This window comes from Gymnoscopelus microlampas (assembly GCF_963454915.1).
Source record: "Gymnoscopelus microlampas genome assembly, chromosome: 3".
NCBI classification, from domain to species: domain Eukaryota; kingdom Metazoa; phylum Chordata; class Actinopteri; order Myctophiformes; family Myctophidae; genus Gymnoscopelus; species Gymnoscopelus microlampas.
The window spans coordinates 30501741-30523322 of NC_139940.1; the positions used below are offsets into that span (position 1 = coordinate 30501741).

General features: G+C 42.5%; 1 protein-coding gene across 1 annotated transcript in view; it reads left to right on the plus strand.

Annotated features, from left to right (window-relative positions):
- The window catches only part of cdkal1 (CDK5 regulatory subunit associated protein 1-like 1), a 322737-nt gene that overhangs the window by 169282 nt on the left and 131873 nt on the right, over positions 1–21582 (plus strand). Inside the window, exon 9 of the mRNA XM_084052870.1 lies at positions 7465–7631. Within this exon, the coding sequence (XP_083908996.1) occupies positions 7465–7631 (167 nt within the window). The remainder of the gene's footprint in view (positions 1–7464; positions 7632–21582) is intronic.

Sequence of the window (21582 nt, forward strand, 5' to 3'; positions counted from 1 at the left end):
ATAACTTTGACCTCTGTGCGTGTGTGTGTGTGTGTGTGTGTGTGTGTGCGCTCGCTCTTTCCATATCACGTTTTGATGGTGATGTAGTTTTGATGTCAGAGCAGTTAAAAACATGGGTGGAGAGCATGACATTTTCCCCGACAGCCATTAACTGTGGCTCAGCTCAGACACAGACAGCTGTATAGACATTGAGGAGAGGAGAAGATGGAAAAAAGGGCAGGCATGGAAATTAGGGTAGGGTAGGTGGGGGGGGGGGGGTGACACCTCCCTTGTTTTGGGCAGGTTCTTACAGGGTGTTGGTATTCAGTAATGTTCGGACAGATGAGGGATTGTATGAAGAGAGAAACAGAGACAAAGATGCAGGAAGCAGCTGGGAGTTTGACCGTCAGGTTCTGTCCAAGAATAACACAAAAAAAAAAATACCACCATCAGCATGCCTCATGCAGGACACACACGTCAGGCATAATGACACCAGTAAAGTGTGGTCGCTATCGGGCAGAAACCTTGTATCTCCATAGTTTATTTTTTATATTTTTTCAATAAATTAATGCCCTATTGCATAGGTCATCATATGACAGTGTCACGCAAAAGAAGCTGAAATAGACAATCTCAATCCCAAAATAGGGACGCCCGGTTGAAAGTGGTTAAGTCTGTCTGTGGGTTTTACTACTTTTTAACCAATGAAAATATTTAACAAGCGCTTATGACTAAATTAATCAATACACTGGATAAAAATTGGAACACATGGTTATATTTTCCATTTCCTGAAAAGTAACGGTTTTGGACATACAATGTTTCCACCTGACAGTGTTTTTGATTGATTGATTGATTGAATACTTTATTAGACAGAAATGTAAACAGCACGAGGTACAGTCAGACATTTAGGTAGAGCCATATGAAATCCGTTTTATTTTTTTCCCAATTCCGTTTTATTTTTTCCCAAATTCTGTTTTTTCCATTTTAATATTTCTGAATTCTGTATTTTGCTTTTTATGCTCATTTTTACCATTAAAAAAGTGTCTGGTAAGTGGAAATGAATAAATGTTCAAGATATAACAGTCCATACATGGCCCTTGTTGTGTTATACGCAAAAATGTTCCCAAAATAATTTGGTCTAATTCGGTCTGAGCATGCGCAAAATGGCGTCGCCCATGTATTATTGTTTCTATCGTCTTTCTAAGACTATTTCTACGTGGATTTTACTGTTTATAAAGTAGGATGTGGCCATGCAAAATGGTGGTGTCCCGTGGATTTGTAAAAAATCGCGGTAAAAAAAAAAAAATTACCGCGATTTTTTTTTATTTTCCAAATTCTGCAATATTCCGTGTTTTATTCCAATTCCATTTTTATTGGTCATTTCCGCGATTCCGTCCGCGATTCCGTTAACACGGATTTCATATGGCTCTAATTTAGGCTAAAAGGATGGCACAAAAAACATCCAGGGGACCTGTTTCCAGACGTCGATATGCTTTGTTGGTGTGTTGTGTGTGTTTGTATATAGGGATGTCCGATATTATCGGCCTCCCGATATTATCGGCCGATATTAGCATAAAAATTGATATCGGGAAAATATCGGTATCGGTTTTTGAATTTTTTTTTTTTTTTTTTTTTTGCTTTATAAATAAGTTACAGGAGTTCTTACTGTATATGGTGTGTGTGATATGAAATTTGAGCTTACCCTAATCACAATAATCCCCGCATATATCGGTATCGGTTGATATCGGTATCGGTAATTAAGAGTTGGACAATATCGGTATATCGGTTATCGGTAAAAAAGCCAATATCGGACAACCCTATTTGTATATTAACTCATTGACTGTCATTGACGAGTATACTCGTCATTTCACCCAAGGCTCACATCGCCAATGGCGAGTCACTCGTCATTTGGTGTTTTCAGTGGTTTACGCTAGAGGGCGCTGTTCCGCAGCCTTTGAATCATTATGATGATGAAGAGCACAGCCAAAGATAACGTGATCACAACAAAATGAAGCTGGTTTCGTTTTCGTCTAATTTTCTCTGCCTTCTGTTGCTTTTTTGCGAAAACAAGCCACAGAATGGATTATCGCGGCGACACAATTTATTTTCTCCGATTCTACGAGACTCTGATTTTTCAAAGGTTAGTGACAATGCTCTGAATTGCTGGCAAGAGCAGCCATAGACGATGTTTTTACTCTGCCAGTCAATGAGTTAAGGGGAACAGTAGGCCAGATGGAGGATTAGAGGAAAGACTACAGAGTTTGAGCTTTTGACCCAACATCGTCACATTGCTCCGTGCCAAATATGTGTTTGGCACGTAGATATGTGTGTGTGCCTCCTGTGAGACGTAGGTGAGTGATGCTAACGGGGTGAATAGAGCAGTGGCTCCCTAAACGGTGTGCTATAAGTCCAGGTGTGCCTTGGGATTTTTGGATAACCAAACATTATTATTGCAATGCAGTGTTCATTTTTACAGCAAATTCTGATTTAGTCTTAGTCTTTTGAATAACACACCATTTAGTTTTAGTCCTATTTTAGTCATCGGAAATTGTTTAGTCTTAGTCGACTAAATATCAATATATTTTTAGTCTTAGTCTGAGTAAACAAAATGAACACTGCTGCAATATATACAACTATACAAAAAGTTATGAATATTTGTTTGTTTACTATATCAGTACTTTGTCTGCTCTCGTAACCCAATACAGAGGAAAATTCTGTACCCTAAGGAAATATATATTTATTACACTTTCAACCTGGTGTCCCTATTTTGGACTTTTTAAGTCATACTGTGTAGCGTTTTCAATTAAACAAAAGTTGTTTTTGATATCTTTCACTGGTATATTTTTCACAATAACCATTCCACATAATTGAGTTATTCAATATTTTTTTGCTTTTCTAAACAGTTTTTCTTTTCTAGTGTCTGCCACAACACATCATTGGAAAGAATGTAACATAAATGTATTAATTTGTGTATTTTAATGTTAATAAATACCGTTTCTGACGACGTTCCAAAATATACTTGGCCGCTAGGACCCTGCAGCATTACTTTTTGAGCATTAATTCCGTATAGACAGATGCTGTAATGACAACAGAGCTATGAGAGGCGTCCCCAAAGACTACTAACATTAATGTTACACAGTATGACTTTCCAAATGTCCAAAATTGGCACAAAAAAAAAAAACAGATCAACAAGTTCACATTTATTTTTGCTATGAATACAGGTGTGCCTTGAGATTTTTACTTGCCCTTTGGTGTGTCTGGGGCACAAACAGCTTGAAAACAACTGATCTAGAAAACTGCATGTGTGTTTGCTAGATGCTGAATGACAAAGCTGTAACCTAGGGACCAGGATAATGAATTACCGGTATGTCGAACGCTGGCGCACGAATGGAACACTTGGAATAATTATTGGATGGTTAATGTTATTACCATGACCCCTCTGGCTCTCACCTGGATGACTGCAGCTTGGAAAGAATTTGTCAACATGTGCTGACAACAATAAGGATGATAGTGTGATGGCTAAATGGATCAGTGATGTTATGGGTTCAAATCTTGGCTTTGTTGTATGTCGCTATGTCCTGTGAGTAATTGACACTGATCTAATAAGGCACGCTTGCTAATGCAACTGAACACAAAGACCATACTAGAGTAGGAATCTGAAAGCCCCCCCCCCACACACATACATACACACACACGCGTAAGCATTCTTCAGCCCATTCCACAACCCCTCAACTATACAGGCATGGTAATCAGAGGAAGCAGCTGGATTCTGTGTATTGGAGCAGGTAGGGTAGCGAGAGAAGGGGGGTTTGGGGTCATGGTAACATTTCCTGAAGGTCTAACCTCCATCTCTGTTTCTGTGGCTAACAATAACACTATCCGCATGCTGGGAGGGGAGGGCAACTAAACTGGGCAGGTTACTGAGTTTGTCTGGGCTTCTCTGTAAACAACGCCGGACACTTTTCCACAGCACAGCCAAGTAGAGACCATCACCGCCAGGCCCATTTCAACACTTCTCATAACATGGGGATTCAGTAAGAGCTGCTCCGCCATGTAAGAAAATGCACCGTCCAGCTCACTCTGTCTCGGCAAAACAATGTCACAGGAATGACAGAAATTATGTTTTGGGAGGAAATGACGTAAGCCCACTCACCCTGGCCCTGTAGTGATAGCTGATAGCTGTTTGTCAGCTGAACCCTGAGTCAATGTTCTGTGACAAGGCTGCGTGACGTAGTATGCGATGGGAAAGGTGTGGTGGGTGTAGGAAAGAAAAAAGAAAAACCCACTCCAGGGACACGGAGAATGCATGGACGCATCAGGCCTTGGCACACATACTTGGAGAGCTGACTATCATGGGAATGTGTTGTCTCCACATACCCTCAGGCTGTTCACTTCTTGTGTTATCAATAATTCCACACAGGTGTTGTGTCCCCTTATCTGGCTAGACCAGTGGCTCAAGGGGAAGTGGCACAAGCTTACAATGGTGCAATGGAAGAGGGCTTGACATGTTAGAGTTGATAGTTAATGCAAAATTAACAACAATTCTGACTTCTCTGCCTATGCCAAAATCAAAGTGCTGGAGATGACGCTCCGATTTTGAGTTGATGAGTTAAACAAACACTGTTTATTTAACTGTGTCATTACCACTTTTCTAATAACAATGACCAATCCTTTGTGCAGCACAAACTTACCTTGTCCCTCTCCTAAGAAAAAGAAGGTTCGGGGGCACGGTGGCGCAGTCGGTAGCGCTGACGCCTCACAGCTAGAAGGTCCTGGTTCGATTCCCGCCAGGGACGCTGTGGGCGCTGGGGGCGTGTTCTCTCCTCCACGTCATCGGCGCCCATACCCTAGGTGGGGTTGGTGAAAGGGCCTACTCTGTGTGGAGTTTGCATGTTCTCCCCGTGTCTCCTAGGGTAGTTAATACCCTCACAAAAACATGTAGTAATCCTGGTCACTATACTGCCTCCCCCTGGTCAGCCGGGGCGCCTGATGGAGGAGAAGGGAACTGGTTGGAATAACGTGTTCCTTCCACGCGCTATGTCCAACCAGGGAAACTCCCCCCTGTCGGGTGATAAGAAGCGGCCTGCTTGCTCCTCATGCATTGAAGGAGGCATGAGCTTCAGCTTGGGCTCTCCCTAGGCTGGCAGAGGGTAGGTAGTGCCCAGGATTACATAGGCAATTGGCACTGGGTGAAAAAATGTGGGTTACAAAATCGTGGGATAAAAATTATAAAAAAAAAGAAAAAGAAGGTTCAAGCTAAGAGATACCAGGATGGATGAGATTGACTGAATGATTCGGGTGGCACATGACGGGAGATAATGGATAGAGAGGCAGACAACAGGGGGGGCAGAAGACAAATATGCAATACCCAAATACATTGTCTATACTTGAGCGATTGATAATGACCAAGATAAAATGACCTCAATTTTATTTTTGGGTCAGGAATGTAAAACAGAGACACTGAATTCTGAGAAAAATGCAGGAGAACACAAATGTATTGGAAACAAATGGTTGTTTTCGTTTTAGTAAATTACATTTGCAAAGGAAATAACCATGCATGTTCTTTAAACATTTCTAATATTATACCAAACTGAAACATGGTTTATTTTACTTGGAAACAAAAAGTCACGTACACATTTCTTCCACAGTGCATGTCAACCTTTAGAATTGATGATGCATAATGAGAAGGATGTGGTGGTGTTAGATGTGGTCAGCTGCAGCAATCATTAACATAGCTTAATACTAATGATAATGAGCTTTTTAAATTCTAACTCTCGACAATTACTGTATCATCATCATCTTTAATCTACTGACACGTATAGGCTGCACCTAAACACACACACACACACACACACACACACACGCTCATGAACACAGCACAAGCACACAAGCACATTTTTTAAACACTGCCTCTCGTAATTGTCCTGATCTTTAATCTCATCTCGCTGAATGACGTCTGTTGGTCTGTCTGTGCAGAGCTAATGATAATGATAATGATCACTGTGTTTATGGTCACTTGTGTGTGTGTGTGCGTGTGTGCATCTGTGTGTTGTAGTTGTGTGCTTCTGTGTGAGCATATAGTTTGCATGTGTGCTATGTGTGTCTGTTCCCGCGCACGGGCCTGTGTGCTGCCTTCTTACACTGTGATTTAATATTAGCTAAAGCAGTCAGTCAACCATTTCTAGTCTCCCAACCGAATGATGGTTAGATCATTAGTCTGTGGGACTGAGCGTGGACTTAATTTAACATCCAGTTGAAGCGTGTGACCTTCAACACTGGAAGTCCCGGGCTTCATTTATACTTATTTGCACGGCCCTTTCAAGAAGTGTTGTTAGAAAACAAATCATCTTATTTGAACTGAGTGTTTGTGGATGCAAGTCATGTCAACCCTTTTTAGTTAACATTTTGACGCATTAAAAGCATTGTGCAACAAAAGTATAGATTTGCCATTTGCCTGCTGTTTTAATTGTCTACACTAACTGGACAAGTGAGGGTTCTCTCAAATCCTTGGTTCAGTAATGAAAGAACCTTATTAGCCCAAATATTACATTTGATGTAGTGAAACTTACTGACACACCTACGTTAAGGTCTTTACACACATGACCAATAAACACTATGAAAATGCCTCATTCATACATATTGATGCCTTTATTGGGTGAAAAATCACCCTCCTTCCAATAAAAAAGAAGTATCGCTTTATTGCCACGTAATATTCACATTCTGTGTGGATGTAGTCCTTATACAAACAACAGTTTGAAAAAAGAAAAAGAAAAAAAACAATTGGGGATAATTACACGTGTGTACATGCGCGCGCACACACACACACACACACACACACACACACACACACACACACACACACACACACACACACACACACACACACACACACACACACACAAACACCCCCGGGTGCAAGGACCTTTAGTCTGCTGATGTAAGGTTGATAACCTGTAAGGGCAGTTTGCTATACAGTACTGTACAGTTTCATTTATGATTCATGAAGTAAAGAATGACCTCTAGGGTGTTTTATGTTATGGCCTCTATTGTATATGTGCTTCCATATTTCATAAATTATGACCAGCCATACATTAATTATTAGTTTTTCTTGTGTACAGTAAAGGATTTGCTATGTTTGACTTGTTCCTCTGGACTGTACAATCCACATCTATTCAACTCCCCTATTGAAATGTACTGTATGCACTGTATTATTTGCTCTATTGAAATATTAACGCTATTAATCATGCTTTCGGTTCTTTTCCCCCAAAACACCAGCCACACATGCTGACAACAGTAAATCTCACACACAACAGATTTTAAATGGTTAGACTTCTAACCATGTTTTGTCTTTTGTCCTTTTTTCTTTGCCGCTATCACTTCAAATCTATCTCTCTCTCTCTCTCTCTCTCTCTCTCTCTCTCTCTCTCTCTCTCTCTCTCTCTCTCTCTCTCTCTCTCTCTCTCTCTCTCTCTCTCTGTCTCCATACAGAGGGAGTGTGTGAGATCTGGTTAACCAGTGAAGACACAGGGGCGTATGGTAGAGACATAGGGACAGACCTGCCTACCCTGCTGTGGAGACTGGTGGAAGTGATCCCTGAAGGAGCGATGCTGCGCCTGGGCATGACCAACCCTCCATACATACTGGAACACCTCCAGGTAGACACGCTGCATGTGTGCACATCCATGCATTTACATTATATTGTGTACACACACACACACACACACACACAGAGAGAATGGCCATTCTCTGGAGACTCCTCCACTTTACGGTTATTTATGCCGTGTACCAATAGAAATGATCCATAACACAATCCAGGAAGGGGCAAGGCAATTTTATTTGTACAGCACTTTCAACAACCAGGCAATTCAATGTGCTTTACACAGAACATCAAGCAAAGGAAACACAATTATACAATGGCATTAGGACGCATACAACAAAAGACGCAAATATATAAATAGATAAATATCAGCGTTCTGAATCAACTCCAGACGTCTGACCTGTAAAGACACGTTACAGTAGTTAAGTCTACTGAAGATGAATGCATGGACAGGTTTTAGACTATAGTCCTCTGGTGGTACGATTATGTAGATTTGTGTATCGTCTGCATAACTATGGTAGGTGTGTGGGAAGCAACCTGATTGAAGAGATGTGTTGACAATTTGTATTAAGACCTGAGGCCATGCAATTGGAAATATGTTTTTGAAAAGGCCTGTTGGCTGAATATCTTTCCACTCAAACAGAGAGCGTCTCCTTTCAAACCCCAATGGTTCTAATCAGCCCCCCGCCCACAGGAGTAGCCCAATTCTCTCACAACTTGCTACAAAAATCCCTCATGAAAAACTATATAATCTACTACATTTCATTTTCCACCTTCACATGTGTCTCCTTCTCTAATAATCAAAAAGTGCTATATATTTCATCTCGCAATCTACTTCCGGATGGTTCGTTTTGCACCTTCTCTTGCCACATCGGTCACGGGAAAGAAATAAGCACTGCCGTGGTCTATGGAAACGACGAGCCCAAAAGTGCACCCAAATAAGCCCACAATCGCTTATACAAACAGTCAGACCTGGCAACGCAGCCTACGCCAATCATGCGTGAGAGATCTACAAGCTATGGGGCAGAGACGCCACCGTATCTTAGCAACAACTACAGCGCTCACTCTCATTGGTCGTGTCACGCTAAGAGCAGTCTCCAGACAATGGCATCTCAGAGAGCTTGCTGTAGTGTTTATATATCTATGGCTGTAGCCATCACAGTCTAGCCTGGGTGCCAGCCTGCTTCGCTGCGTTCGGCGGACTTTTTTTCACTCTCCAGAAAGAAAAAACAATCCGCCGAACGTAGCGAAGCAGGCTGGCACCCAGGCTAATCACAGTCAGTCGCAGCGACGACGGACAGGGCGCTGTGATAGCTGCCATGTCGCTAACGCTAACGTGGTTGTCATGCCTGCAGCGGCTGTGCAATCACTTTGTCAACAATGCACGTTCGTGTGGTGAATGTCAATATTGCTGCTCAGTTAGTCCATTGCAGATGGTGTATGTTTGTGTGTGTCTTCTGGAGAACTATGTCGCTCCACAGCAACTACAGTAACTAACGTAATGGCAGGACCGCCCCGTGCTACGCATGTGAGGCTGCATTATGGTCATGTAGTAAATTCAGATAATTTCGCTCAGATTAGATCAGTGCTTATCAACCCTTTCAGGCCGCCCCCCCCCCCCCCCCCCAAATAAACGTACTTGATCTGGGGACCCCCCCATTCTGTTTGACTCCGTTCCACAAGTAAATATTGTGAAAATAGCCGATCTACAAGTTCGAAACGCCTCACGTTGAGAGGCTTTGTAAGCTTGTAGATCGGCTATTTTCTACATGATTGCCTCTTTCTTAGATTATTTGACAATGTGGCCCATGTTTTTATAGTATAGTTTGTTGACTACTTTCGTTGCAGAAATGGTCATTTCCTTTACTTTCGTTTTTTTATTGTCTCCGCCAGGCCGAAAGGCATGGCGCAAGACTATGTTTCACCCCCTGTCCGTCCGTCTGTGATAGCTAATCTCTCACATCGTTGACTTGATCGCAGCGAAACTGTGCACACACACTCCCTGGATGCCAATTCAGAACCTCTGCCCTATTTCTTTCACATGGCCCTGTTACAGTGCCACCAGGAGGCCGCTTTTTGATAAACACATTTTCTCACAGTACTCCTACATATTTTGCCCAAACATCACGCAAATCGGTACACAGTATCTCCACAGTCATTAAAAAAAAAGGCTCTTTCAGATTTTTCATATTCCATCCTGATTGGCTAAAATGGCTTCCAAAGTCTGCAGGACTGCTCCGTTTGGACCAAAATGCCTCACATTATGAACACAGCATGCACTTTCCGTGCAACTTTGCACCCACATTCCCACTATGCCGAGGAAGAAATTCCACTTGAGATTTCTCTAATCAGCCTCATGGTGGCGCTATAACAGCCCGATGTGGAGAGTCAGTGAGAGCTGGATAAACGAGGTAAAATGTGTCAAAAGGAGTCTGTACGGCTGTCGATACATGAACACATGACGTCGGTCGGAGAGGAGATATTGTGTCTTTTGGACAAACAGCAGCGTGGTGCTGATGTTTGTTGTGTGAAGCAGCTTAATGTCAGAGTGTTTGTGTTGGAGCGCCTCAGTGCGGCTGCAGAGTTCATGTGCAACCTCTTCCAGAGAGAGACAGAGACACTAGAAACTCTGCTGGAGAAAAAAAAACACTGCTGGGCATTGACTTTCACATGGACATTGGTCTACACACTACAGGTATATCTGCTACACACACAACATCAAACTAAACACTACAGGTATGATGCAGCGTTTGCATTCCAGCCAGCATGCCAGCGTAGTTCCCATATGGTTTCAAGGTGGGCTAAACCATATGGACCCCATGTCAGCAATGTCAGCGGCATCCACTTCAGTCCCAACTGCGATGCCCATGCAGGCTATAAGTAGCTTCTACCTGGCCCTTAGGTGGGCCCCAACTAGCCATGTTTATGTGGGACCAAGGCGGGTCCTAACTGGGTTTGCCCATGCAGGCTTTAACTGGGTTCTACCTGGGCCCTAGGTGTACCCTAACCAACCAGAGTGCAGTGCCCATCGCTCCAATTGTTGTGACGTCAGGGCTCTCAATACTGCACATTGGTGGAGGAGGAGGGGCCGCAGGGCGACCGCACACATCGCTGAACCAATGGTAGCCCACGGATGTTTCCTCTGGGGATTTACAATCTGCCCCTCTATGCCACATATCATCCGCACTACAGGGTCTTCACTGACCCAGCCACGGCCCCACTGGCCCTCATGACGCTACGCCACTTATATGAGTTGCCAAGTGGCCGCGGGCGCTACGTGGGCGTGGCCGCGGGCTAGACGCGAGCCCCCGCGTAGCGGGGGCGAGCTTCTAGTCAAAGCAACAGGAGGAGGATTTTAGATGCTGTACGATGTCTAACAAGTTTTCGTGATTTATCAGATTAAATTGTGTCATGGTATTTGAATTAGCTTGTAGTGGACACACATACTGTAGCCTGTACCCAATATGGAGGCTCTAACTGCGTGTCTAATGTTTTTAATTGTGTCAGTGAAGGAGGAGGCAAATTCATTGCAGACTTTGGTGGATAAATGTTCAGAGGCTACAGACACAGCAGGGTTTGTTAGCCTGTCGACAGTCGCAAACAACGCACGTGGATTGTTCCTGTTTTTAGCAATGATGTCAGAGAAGAATGACTGCCTTGCATTTTTCAGTTCCAAATTTTAAATGTCTCTCTTTATAGATGTCATAATGAATATGGAGCCATGACCACAAGTCTACTCAGTCTAGTGTACAATCATCTCTTTATCCTCTCCATTAGCCCCACCACCCCTCCCCCAACACTACTACTGCTAGTTAGCAGGTAAAATTGCTGCCCCTGCATTTATTGAGACAAAATGAATTGACCAAACGGCCTTTCCAGTTTGCTTACCAAGCAGTTTAGCTGTTATTACCTTACAGGGCTCATAGCCCATTCATTAGCTCGCTTCATTCTCTGTTCTACCTAATGAGTCAATTAAAGACCATTGTGTCCTCTTTAGTAACACCATATTATCAGCTGTTATCTCTCTCCCTAATTGAACAATGGACATTGTTACAGTAGCCTACGCTTTCTCTGTCTGTCTGCCTCTGTCTGTCTGCTTGTGTGTGTGTGTGTGTGTGTGTGTGTGTGTGTGTGTGTTCGTTTCTCTGTCTAACACACAATCATGCCATTGCACTCTCTTTGTCCTCTCTCTCTCTTGCTCTCTCGCTCTCTCGCTCTCTTTCTCTGTCAATCTTTTTCCACGGTCTAATCAATACATTTAGTGACAACATTGGAGTGACTCAGGACTCCACCACAGATATATACAGTGGGTGTAGTTAGTAACGGGTGATTTATACTTAGTTGTGTGCCACTGTCGCGCACCGAAAATAGCTGATGTACAAGTTCACAAGGCGTTGCAGTACGATGGGTTGTGAGCTTGTAGATCGTCTATTTTCGGCGCAAGACATGTCACGCAACCAAGTATAACTCAGGCTTAACCACTCACAGACAAAACATCAGCATGCAGGAGACGAGAAAGATGAGGAAAGGGCTGGAACAAAGAAGGAATGATTGAAAAAGAAAGGGGGGGTAAGAGTTTGGTAAAAAAAAAAAAATGAAAGAATTAATAGACTGAAATAGGTTGTATGAAGGGAATACAATGTATCAAATGGGTAATTCACTTTCCAACCTATATGATTTGAACCTGAAAGAAATCTCATAGTTTGCCTTCCCCATCTATTCACAGACAGTAAAATGTTGAGTTGTGAGGGCTTTCTAATTCAGTGGTACTTAAACCTTTTCATGTCAAGGACCCCCACATTATTTGGCCATATCGCAACGTGTTGTGATCTTGTAGATCGGTTATTTTCAAGTAGCCGATGTAATAAGAATCAAGAAGGTTTTGTTTGTCACTGACTGAAATAAAAGTACAAGCAGCGAAATGTCAGTGACAAATAAGACCACCTAGATTCTTCATTATATAGAGTTGAAGTGGTTAAACTGATCCTGATTCTGTATTAAAGAGGTGGTGCCATTGTTTTGCACTGTTTCTGTTTTTTATGTGTCTATGAGGTTGATAGAACTTCATTAAGCCCCCTGGTGGTGTTTTTATGGTGTTTTATGTCTTCTCTGACTATTTTGAGTTTCTACCTGGAGGCTGAAACCTTGAGGGTCAAACGTGCCAATAGAAGAACAGCACTTTAGTGACATAGTAAAATTATACCCTCCCCCTCATTATCATAACACAACAGGTGTGGGCATGAGGAGGAGGAGGGACTTGGACAGGTGGGTGGTGCTAAGGTGGTGGAGGGGGTGCTAAGGTGAGAACCAGGTATACTTAATGAACAACTTAATGTACAATTTCTGTACACTTTTTTGAAAAAAATCTTCCTCCTAGTATAACTATAATACCTGATGCTTATGTTTTAGGGGGGGAAGAAATCACTGAAAATCACGGCACCCCGTCTTTAACTTATTTAGCTGGGGACCCCCTGGCAACCCCTCAAGGACCCCTAGGGGTCCCTGGGCCCCACTTGTAGAACCACTGTTCTACTCAGTAGAACAGTGGAATCTACTGTAATTTATGCAGTAAACTATCACACAAGCTGAGGGATTTTGTGATTTGTACTTTGTTTCTCGATCTGTAACAGGGGGGCTAGTAGTGAAGGTGTGGAAGAGAATAGATGTGGACAAACTGAAGGAAATGGAGAAAAAGAGAAGATCTCATCATCCTTGAGTGAAAGAAAGGAGAAAACAAGACCTAGTATAATAACAGCATGGCCTCCCTGTCCAATCTTTAGCTATCCAAGTTTACGTCACCAATAATTACCATCAAGAGAAGAGGTTGCACGCCTCATAGCCACGGTGCTGTATTATATACATCTATTGGACAGAGAAAACCAATGCTTCAACCGCTGAGGTCTTCTATGGGGTTTCTTCATAATTTGAAACCCAGGCCTCAATGTTGGTTTGCTCCGCACAACAGATGTGTTCATGGCGTGCAACCTCTTCTTTTAATAAATGTTTTATGCATGTGGTCAGCACCGTCACACACTAGTACTATCGTGTGCCCCCTGCTTTTGTTTACTTTCTTTCTGTTCGTCACACAAACAATGTTTCACCACAATGTTTTAAATGGGGTTGGTCTGAATGTACTGTATGTTTGTGTTCAGTATGTATCAAAAGTAGACCAATCTCAGCGAACTAGCTGACGCTGCTACACCAATCACAGGGTGATGTCTGATTTAAGGAGTCACACTTGGCCTGAGATAAACTAATTAGGCTCTGAGCTGACTGTGATGACACACACCTGTGCATCCCGATGCACACAGGTCACAGGATAAAGGTGTAGTCACGCATACGCATCTGAAGGAGAGTAGCCAACACATACCGAGGCGTGGATCAATAATGCATGTTGTTTTGCTGATTGTGGGCAGTGCCGGTTTTCTGGTGTGTAGTTCGTTTGACTTACGTTGGAGCGTTTGGCTCACTGAAAGTGGGGTCAATGACACGCTTCGTTCGTGAGTTCACCAACTCCAGGCGCTTAATGCGATCGACTGGCTGCAACCGAACGCACCACGCCTTCCTTCCCATGTAATAAAAGTGAACGACGTTTCGACAATGCCAATTGTGACACGTATATGTGACTGTGCTCTAAGTCAGCCATTGCCCCGCATTGTGAGCTTGTATATCATCGATTTTCACAGAAGGGCCGCCTATTGTGATATGCCTGGAATAGGGATTCTAGGGCTCAAGTGGTTAAGAGTAGGAAGAGTGTAGGAAGAAGAGGGGAGAAAAAAAAAGAGATCTAATATATATACACAATCCTGAGTGTTTATTTAACTCCCATACTGTACAAATGGACCCTTTGGGTTTCAGGGTTTTTGTGCCTCCTTCCTCCCACTTATCTCTAATGGGAGTTGACTGTCTTAATTGTTTTCTCATCTTCCTGGTGGCATCTCCCAGGGAAAGACAATGGGGATACAAGGGCAGCAAGAAACTCTTGCATGGATAACCTTAGGGATAGAACACTCCACTCAGGAAAGGAGGGCACAGCAGTAAAGTGGGGAGATGGACAAAAAAAAGCAACAACACATTTAAATGAAGACATGACATGAACTGAACAATAGAGAGGGAGAGAGAGAGGAATAGATAGATGAAAGGAGGACAGAACTATTAAATGAGATGGGGATAAAGGCCTGGGGAAAGAATAGAGGGGGTAAAAGAGAGTTAAGAAGAAAAAAAAAACCTGTGCTATGGGAAGCAGCGATGGAGGTTGTAATTAACCAGGGGTTAATGGAGGTGGCTAATTGTCCCCCCACACGTATAGGTTAGCTTTCTGCTCGGCTACGTTACAATTAAAAAACCACCCTTCCTAATGATAGGGAATAACAATTAACTGATAATTAGAAATATACTAGGACGACACACTGGCTTTTCTATTCCTCTTTCTTGTGTGTGTGTGTGTGTGTGTGTGTGTGTGTGTGTGTGTGTGTGTGTGTGTGTGTGTGTGTATGCATTGAAAGTATTCATCCATATGCCACTGTCCCCTCTTATTGTTCAAACCCATGTGTTTTAACAATTAAATCATATATTCTCCTTTTAATTCTTTAGTCAATTAACCTACATAAGAGTGGAGGTGGGGGGGTGGGTCTTCCTTAAGTTATCATCTCTTTCTCTGTCCTTCTTAAACCCCCCCCCCCCCCTCTCCCCCCCCCCCCCCCACCAACACCACCCCCTCAAAGTGGAAACATCTATTAACCACCCTACCTCTTTCTTCACCTTTTTTCGCTTTTTGCTTCCTTCCATTCTTCTCGAATAACGGTGGTGCTGCTGCTGCAGTTGATGCAAACAGCAGCCACATTATGATGAGGATGAAGGCCACGGTGGTAGCGTCATAGTTTCTAAAGGCCAAGTGCCTTCCTGCTCACTTCCCTTCAGAGCATCAACCGTCCTTAAAATGTGAGAGAGTCACAGTGAATGGCTGTGATTGGAGCTGAAAAGGACAAGTATTTTTTTCTCCAGCTTTTGCCTTAAAGATCACACTTGACAGAGAGACACACACACACACACACACACACACACACACACACACACACACACAGTACGCGCACCCACATACACAAATCTGTCTATACTTTCACACGTGCACATTATTTGTCTTTCTTCACACTTTCTGAAGCTCTTCCTCTTTCTAACTCTCTATGTCTCACACATACAAACCTACACATGCGCACGCGCACACACACACACACACACACACACACACACACACACACACACACACACACACACACACACACACTTCCAACATACTGTACACCTGTTTTTTCCCCCTTCTTTGATGGATCCAGACAGTTTCATAGCTCCATTTGCTGATTGGAGCAGTTATAGGCCCAATCACCTCTCATGGGCCACTTGTCTTTGACATTTTAGTTGATTGCATTGTGCCTTTAATGGTCCCATTTCAAGAGGTTAAGGGAAAAATGTCTTTAACAGTTGCTGCTTACTTTTCTATTCTTCTCTCTTGCTGACATTTTTTCTTTGCTCGCTTACGTCACTTTTGTTTTTGAGCTGGCCGCTTTTCCAGAAGAAAATCCACACTAAAAGAACAATTCAGAGATGTTTAGTTATGATGTCATACAGTTCAGCTTTTTGATGAGTAGGAATGAGATTCGCCCCAAAAGTTTAAGACAAAACAATCCCAAATGCCAGAGCAGAACACAAGTTGTCAGCACTGTGGCTGCAATGCACACAGAACAACACATTGAATGAAGCTTGTTTGAATGCAACAGCACACATACATTCGTCTTTTTTATTGAAGTTGTATTTAAATCAGTTTGTTCTCTGGCATCTGGCATTGACTGGTCTTGCACGTGTTATTAGACCTGTTAAAAACATTGTCTCCTGTGACTTCTGTATATTCACCTTGACCTCGTCCTACTAGGTTGACAAATCAAATAGAAATGGCAAATCAAAAGAAAAGAAAAATAAGACAATACTTAGTTATAAGTTATAACAGTGATTTATATGGGCAAATATGTCCTGTAGAATCAAAGGGGAACTTCTTCACATTCCCAGAAGTGAGGGAGGGTTGAGCCTCCCAAAAAAACTCATATATAATTTAAAACAATTCTAAAAACTACCAAATTATGGAAGCCAATTGTGTAGGGAAATGATGGGTAAAAATACTTTTCAGAAGCAAAACAGAAACACTAAATGAACTTTTGCTTTGCATTCTTACCAAATTTGTGCCTATTGAAAAGGTGTAATCTTAGTTTTGTATTACCGTTTCCTTTGTATTCATTTAAGAGTTTTTGAGGTGGAATTTGAGGTCATTGAGGGAATGAAATGGTGACAAGTAAAATGAGTGGTTGATATAATGAAAGAGAAGAGTGATGAAAAGTATGCAGTTATTCTTAGCTTTTAGCTATGGAGTGCAGTGGATGACTCAGTGTGAGATATTGAAGGACTTGAAATGAGAAGCAACTCAGAGTTACCTCTTTCCCACAGTCTCACTTTCTCTCTCTCTCCCCCCCTCTTTCTTTCCCCTGCACCCACCCTTTATCACTCTCCCTCTGCCCCGTTTCATTCACCCATCAAATTGCTAAGCAACTGTCAAGAGCATCAACGTGGGTCTTATGATTATGCGTTTTCCATGTGTGTCTTGAATGCACCGGACTCGGACCAGTGGGAATTGGGGTGTGAAAACAGCCCAACGTCCTCCTCCCTCCATCGGTCTCATCCAGATGAACGGAACAGCAGATGTCCATTTAACATCCACCTCACGATGTCTCTGCACATTTATCAACTGCTATTCAGGCTTTCTCCACTGCTACAGTATCTGTTGTTTACTGTTGCAATGTTGTGACAAAGCACATCAGAAGGGTTGGATCCATAATTTGGCTGATTTTGTTTGTTTGCCCCCCCATGGCAAGGGTTTGGTGGGGACCAGGGTGGTGGTTGTTGGAATGCACAGTGCAGGCATTATGTGTTGTTGCTCACAATGCGTCGCATCGTGACCTTGTAGATCAGATTTGTCAAAGTATACATGAAGAAAGTATTAAGTGGTTAAGATTTGAGGGCCTGAATACTGAAATGTTCCCTTAATGAATTAAGCTTTCATGCTTGTTAAAACACATTTCCACATTTTATTTGTTGCTCATTCATGTTTTCACTTTCATCTGCCCACTAGTATTCTGTTTTAGTTTTTACAGTGAAACCTGCTTATTGTTTTTTTAATTTCCATTTCTTCAAGACCCACATCCCTCCTCTATCCATTCTTTCTGCTCTCTTCTTCCCTTCATATCTGTCCCCCTCTCCTCTTCTGAAGCATTTCCATCCTAGAGACAGTGGGAGACTGTTCACAGTTCACTGGACCTCCAGGGACAGCAGGGAGTCTGACAAACTAACCAGTACCCTTCATCCTCACAACACACGGCTCATTTTCATACCCAGGACGCACGCATGCACAAAACACACACTGTCCCTGTGTGTGTGTGTGTGTCTCTCTCTCTCTCCCCTGTTCTCTTTCTTTCTCTCTCTCTCTCTCTCTCTCTCTCTCTCTCTCTCTCTCTCTCTCTCTCTCTCTCTCTCTCTCTCTCTCTCTCTCTCTCTCTCTCTTTGTCGCTCTCTCCCTCACTCTACTCATCTTACTCTCTCCCCTTTCCATCTCTTGCTTTTCATCTTTCTCATGCTCTCTCGCTCACTTTCTCTGTCTACCCCCTCCCTTCCTCCTCTCTCTCTCTCTCTCTCTCTCTCTCTCTCCTTTTTGCGATTTCACATTTAGGCTTGCACACAAGGGCAATTCACCTTGCGCGCACACTCACACACGCACGCATAGAAATGTACACACACTCTCTCAGACCATTTTCATATAAATGAAGCCTCGGGGAGCCTCTTCCCATTAGAAGCCTAATGTAGCATTGTGTGAGGGGACTCCACATTAAATGAATGCACCCAGCGAAACTATTTTGATGTGCGGCTGAATTATGACTTCTGAATTACTGCAGTGAATAAATGACTTTTAAATTATCACGGTGAATTGTGAGTGAGTTGCCTGCCTGTTTAACCCATTAAGACCTGAATCCAATTCTACAAATGCTTTTTAAACCAGTAGTTCTCACACTTTCAAGCTTTTTCAAAAATGTTCAAAAATAGCAGATGTACAACCTTGTACAGCACATCTGCTATTTTTGAACAGCCAATGCTAAAATGACACAGATTATTTCCCGGTTTTAATGGGTTAAGAGGGATATTTTCACGGTCACAGTCACAATCGTGAGTTGTGTTGGAGCGTTGTTTTTGTTTGTGTCACTGCGCTGGGCATGGAAATAGAACCAAAGAAGATGCTGTGAGATACTTTGATATTAGTGAGTTGAGCACACCTTGTTCATTAGAATGAAACTACACACAAAAGCAGAATGAATTGTGGTAACAGTTTGTGTACTTTTAATGTTTCTGTAATTTAATTTGTAAATAAAAGTTTGGGTCATTTGTATAATCTTGAGATTGAGAACAAATTGCCAAAGAAAAGATCAACTGATTCAAAGGGATATAGAATGTAAATCTATAAAATGTGCAGCCTTGTGTCTTATAGTGTGATTCTCACACTGGGAGCTCATTTAGCAGCTCGCACTACAATTCATTTATATTGATTGATGGATCCTTTCTGGGCCAAGAGATAAACGGATGTCACTCTCTCTCTCTCTCTCTGTCTCTCTCTGTGCAGTATGATGTTGGCTTGGTGTGTCCCACAGGGTAAATCATGCTCACCCTGAAGTGTTTGAAATATATAATACCACTGGGACCTCAGTTTGTGTGTGTGTGTGACACTGGAACCCGTCTCATCACCTTGGGAAAAGGGGTACAGCCACACTGTCTGGGAAAACATTTTCCCCCGGTGAATCCTATTTATAACACAGTGCAGTGTGTGTGTGTACAGAATATGCACTCCTCCATTCTCTTGAGAACCCTCTCTTTAACCAGACTAGAACCCTCTCTGTGTGTTGGCACTCTGGGGAGTCTGACTTGTGTGTGTGTGTGTGTGTGTGTGTGTGTGTGTGTGTGTGTGTGTGTGTGTGTGTGTGTGTGAGTGTATGTGCGCATGTGTACATTCATGTCTATTAACTATTTTGCACCCTGCTTCTCTGTAGCTATGCTGAGAGAATACCATGTGCACTGAGCGCTGTGTATGCAGGTGAAATAACAGCAGGTTTTACATACAGTATGAGCAGTGCTATCAGCTAGTATCTGATGATGAAAATGTCTTAGGACCAGCACTTTTATTTATTTAACACAAGATTTTCATTTTCTTTCTTTTCTCTCTCTCTCACACACAAGCATGCACTGACACGCACACAGAAAACACACAGGTTTATATCATGACGTTCTGTCTTTCTAGTACAACATGAGCTAATTTGCAAGGGTGAAGTTCTCATGTGTATGTGAGTGTTTGTGTGCTTTAGAAAGAGTGGGGGATATTTTAAAGCTCATGATCTGATTCCACAGGCAACAAACTCAATTAACTTGTAATTAACTCAGCTTCGACAGCTCTGACGTCCTGACATTTGTATAACCTGCAATTGTTTGTTCAAACATATTCTGGTGAACAGAGTTTGTGAGTCACTTAAAAATAGAGTAATAATTAAAAACATAATGCACAAATGCTGGTATTCCTCATAACCAATTAGAGTAAATGTTTTTAGAAGACAATAGTAGAAGTCGGCTCATCCTCCATTTAAAAAAATAATAATTAGGATGTCATTGAGGCAATTACTGTAAGCTAAAGGATACGTCTACCAGCCATGCACCTAAGTACAGTATATATAATTTCTCTTAAACAACAAGATTGTTCTTTGTTTGTTTTCTCAGCTTCCCCCTGAATACACTTACTTAAAACTACGATTCACAAGTGAGGTTCAAAATGCACCACATGCCAGGTTAACACATCCCATGTTGTCATTGTTTTCCTAATGTTGCTCGTAACAGTTACTGACGCTTGAACTGTCACAAGGGTGGCTGTGTACCAGGTCATGTCAGGACGGCAATCTGGCACAGAGGCATTTCAATCTGTCTCCCTGCATTGCATCATCTGTTATCAGTAGAGCTTCAGTGGAATAGTGTTTAACTGGTGCAGACAGACAGACACAGATTGGGATGATATCTCTTTGGTCCGTAACCCAGATTCATATCCTGAACAGTTAATAGTAGCATTCAATTTAAATGGAACTTCTAACTGTCCTTCACGCACGTGCGCGCGTGCACACACAACCCAAAATGTATTTTCTTCTCCGCTAACCCATCTATTAGTCTATTTAGGAATTAATTTAGTGATCATTGAACATGTTCTCCTGTTGATTCATACTGTAACAATTCCTGTTCATTTCAGATCCAGAAATCCCCCTAATTACAAATCGAGGTTCCTGTCTCTGTAGCACTGAAACCAACACAGTGAACGCACGCACATATACTCGCACACACATCCTACACAACACGCACCCACACACACACACACACACACACACACACACACACACAGGGAGAGGTGAGCCAAAGAAAACAGCAGTCATCCCTGAAACAAATTCCATAGACTCCACTGGGAGACTCAGGCAGATAGAAATTCATCACATAATGTTCCACCTGCATCGCAACCACACAGCGAACATGTGGTTTTATTCATTTTTGGAAATAACAGAAAGAGAGAGAGAGAGGGAGGCAGACGGAGAAAAACTCATCAGATCATGATGTTTTCACCTGCATTTGAAATGCGACTAAACCCACACGGTGAACATATGTTTCCTCTTTTGGAAACACAAAGCTGGGGGAAGGAGGGATGGAGGGAGGGGGGAACAACGGGTGGAACATGCACAACGGCAGATACTTCAGTTGAGAGGGCTTATGTGACTTTTGAATGTATTTCTCTCTCACACTTTTTTGCTCTCCCCTGTCCTTTTTTTGTGTCATAATCTCTCTCTCTCGCTCTCCTATATCTGCACTTTTTAGCCCTATCTGATTAATGTGGCCTGATA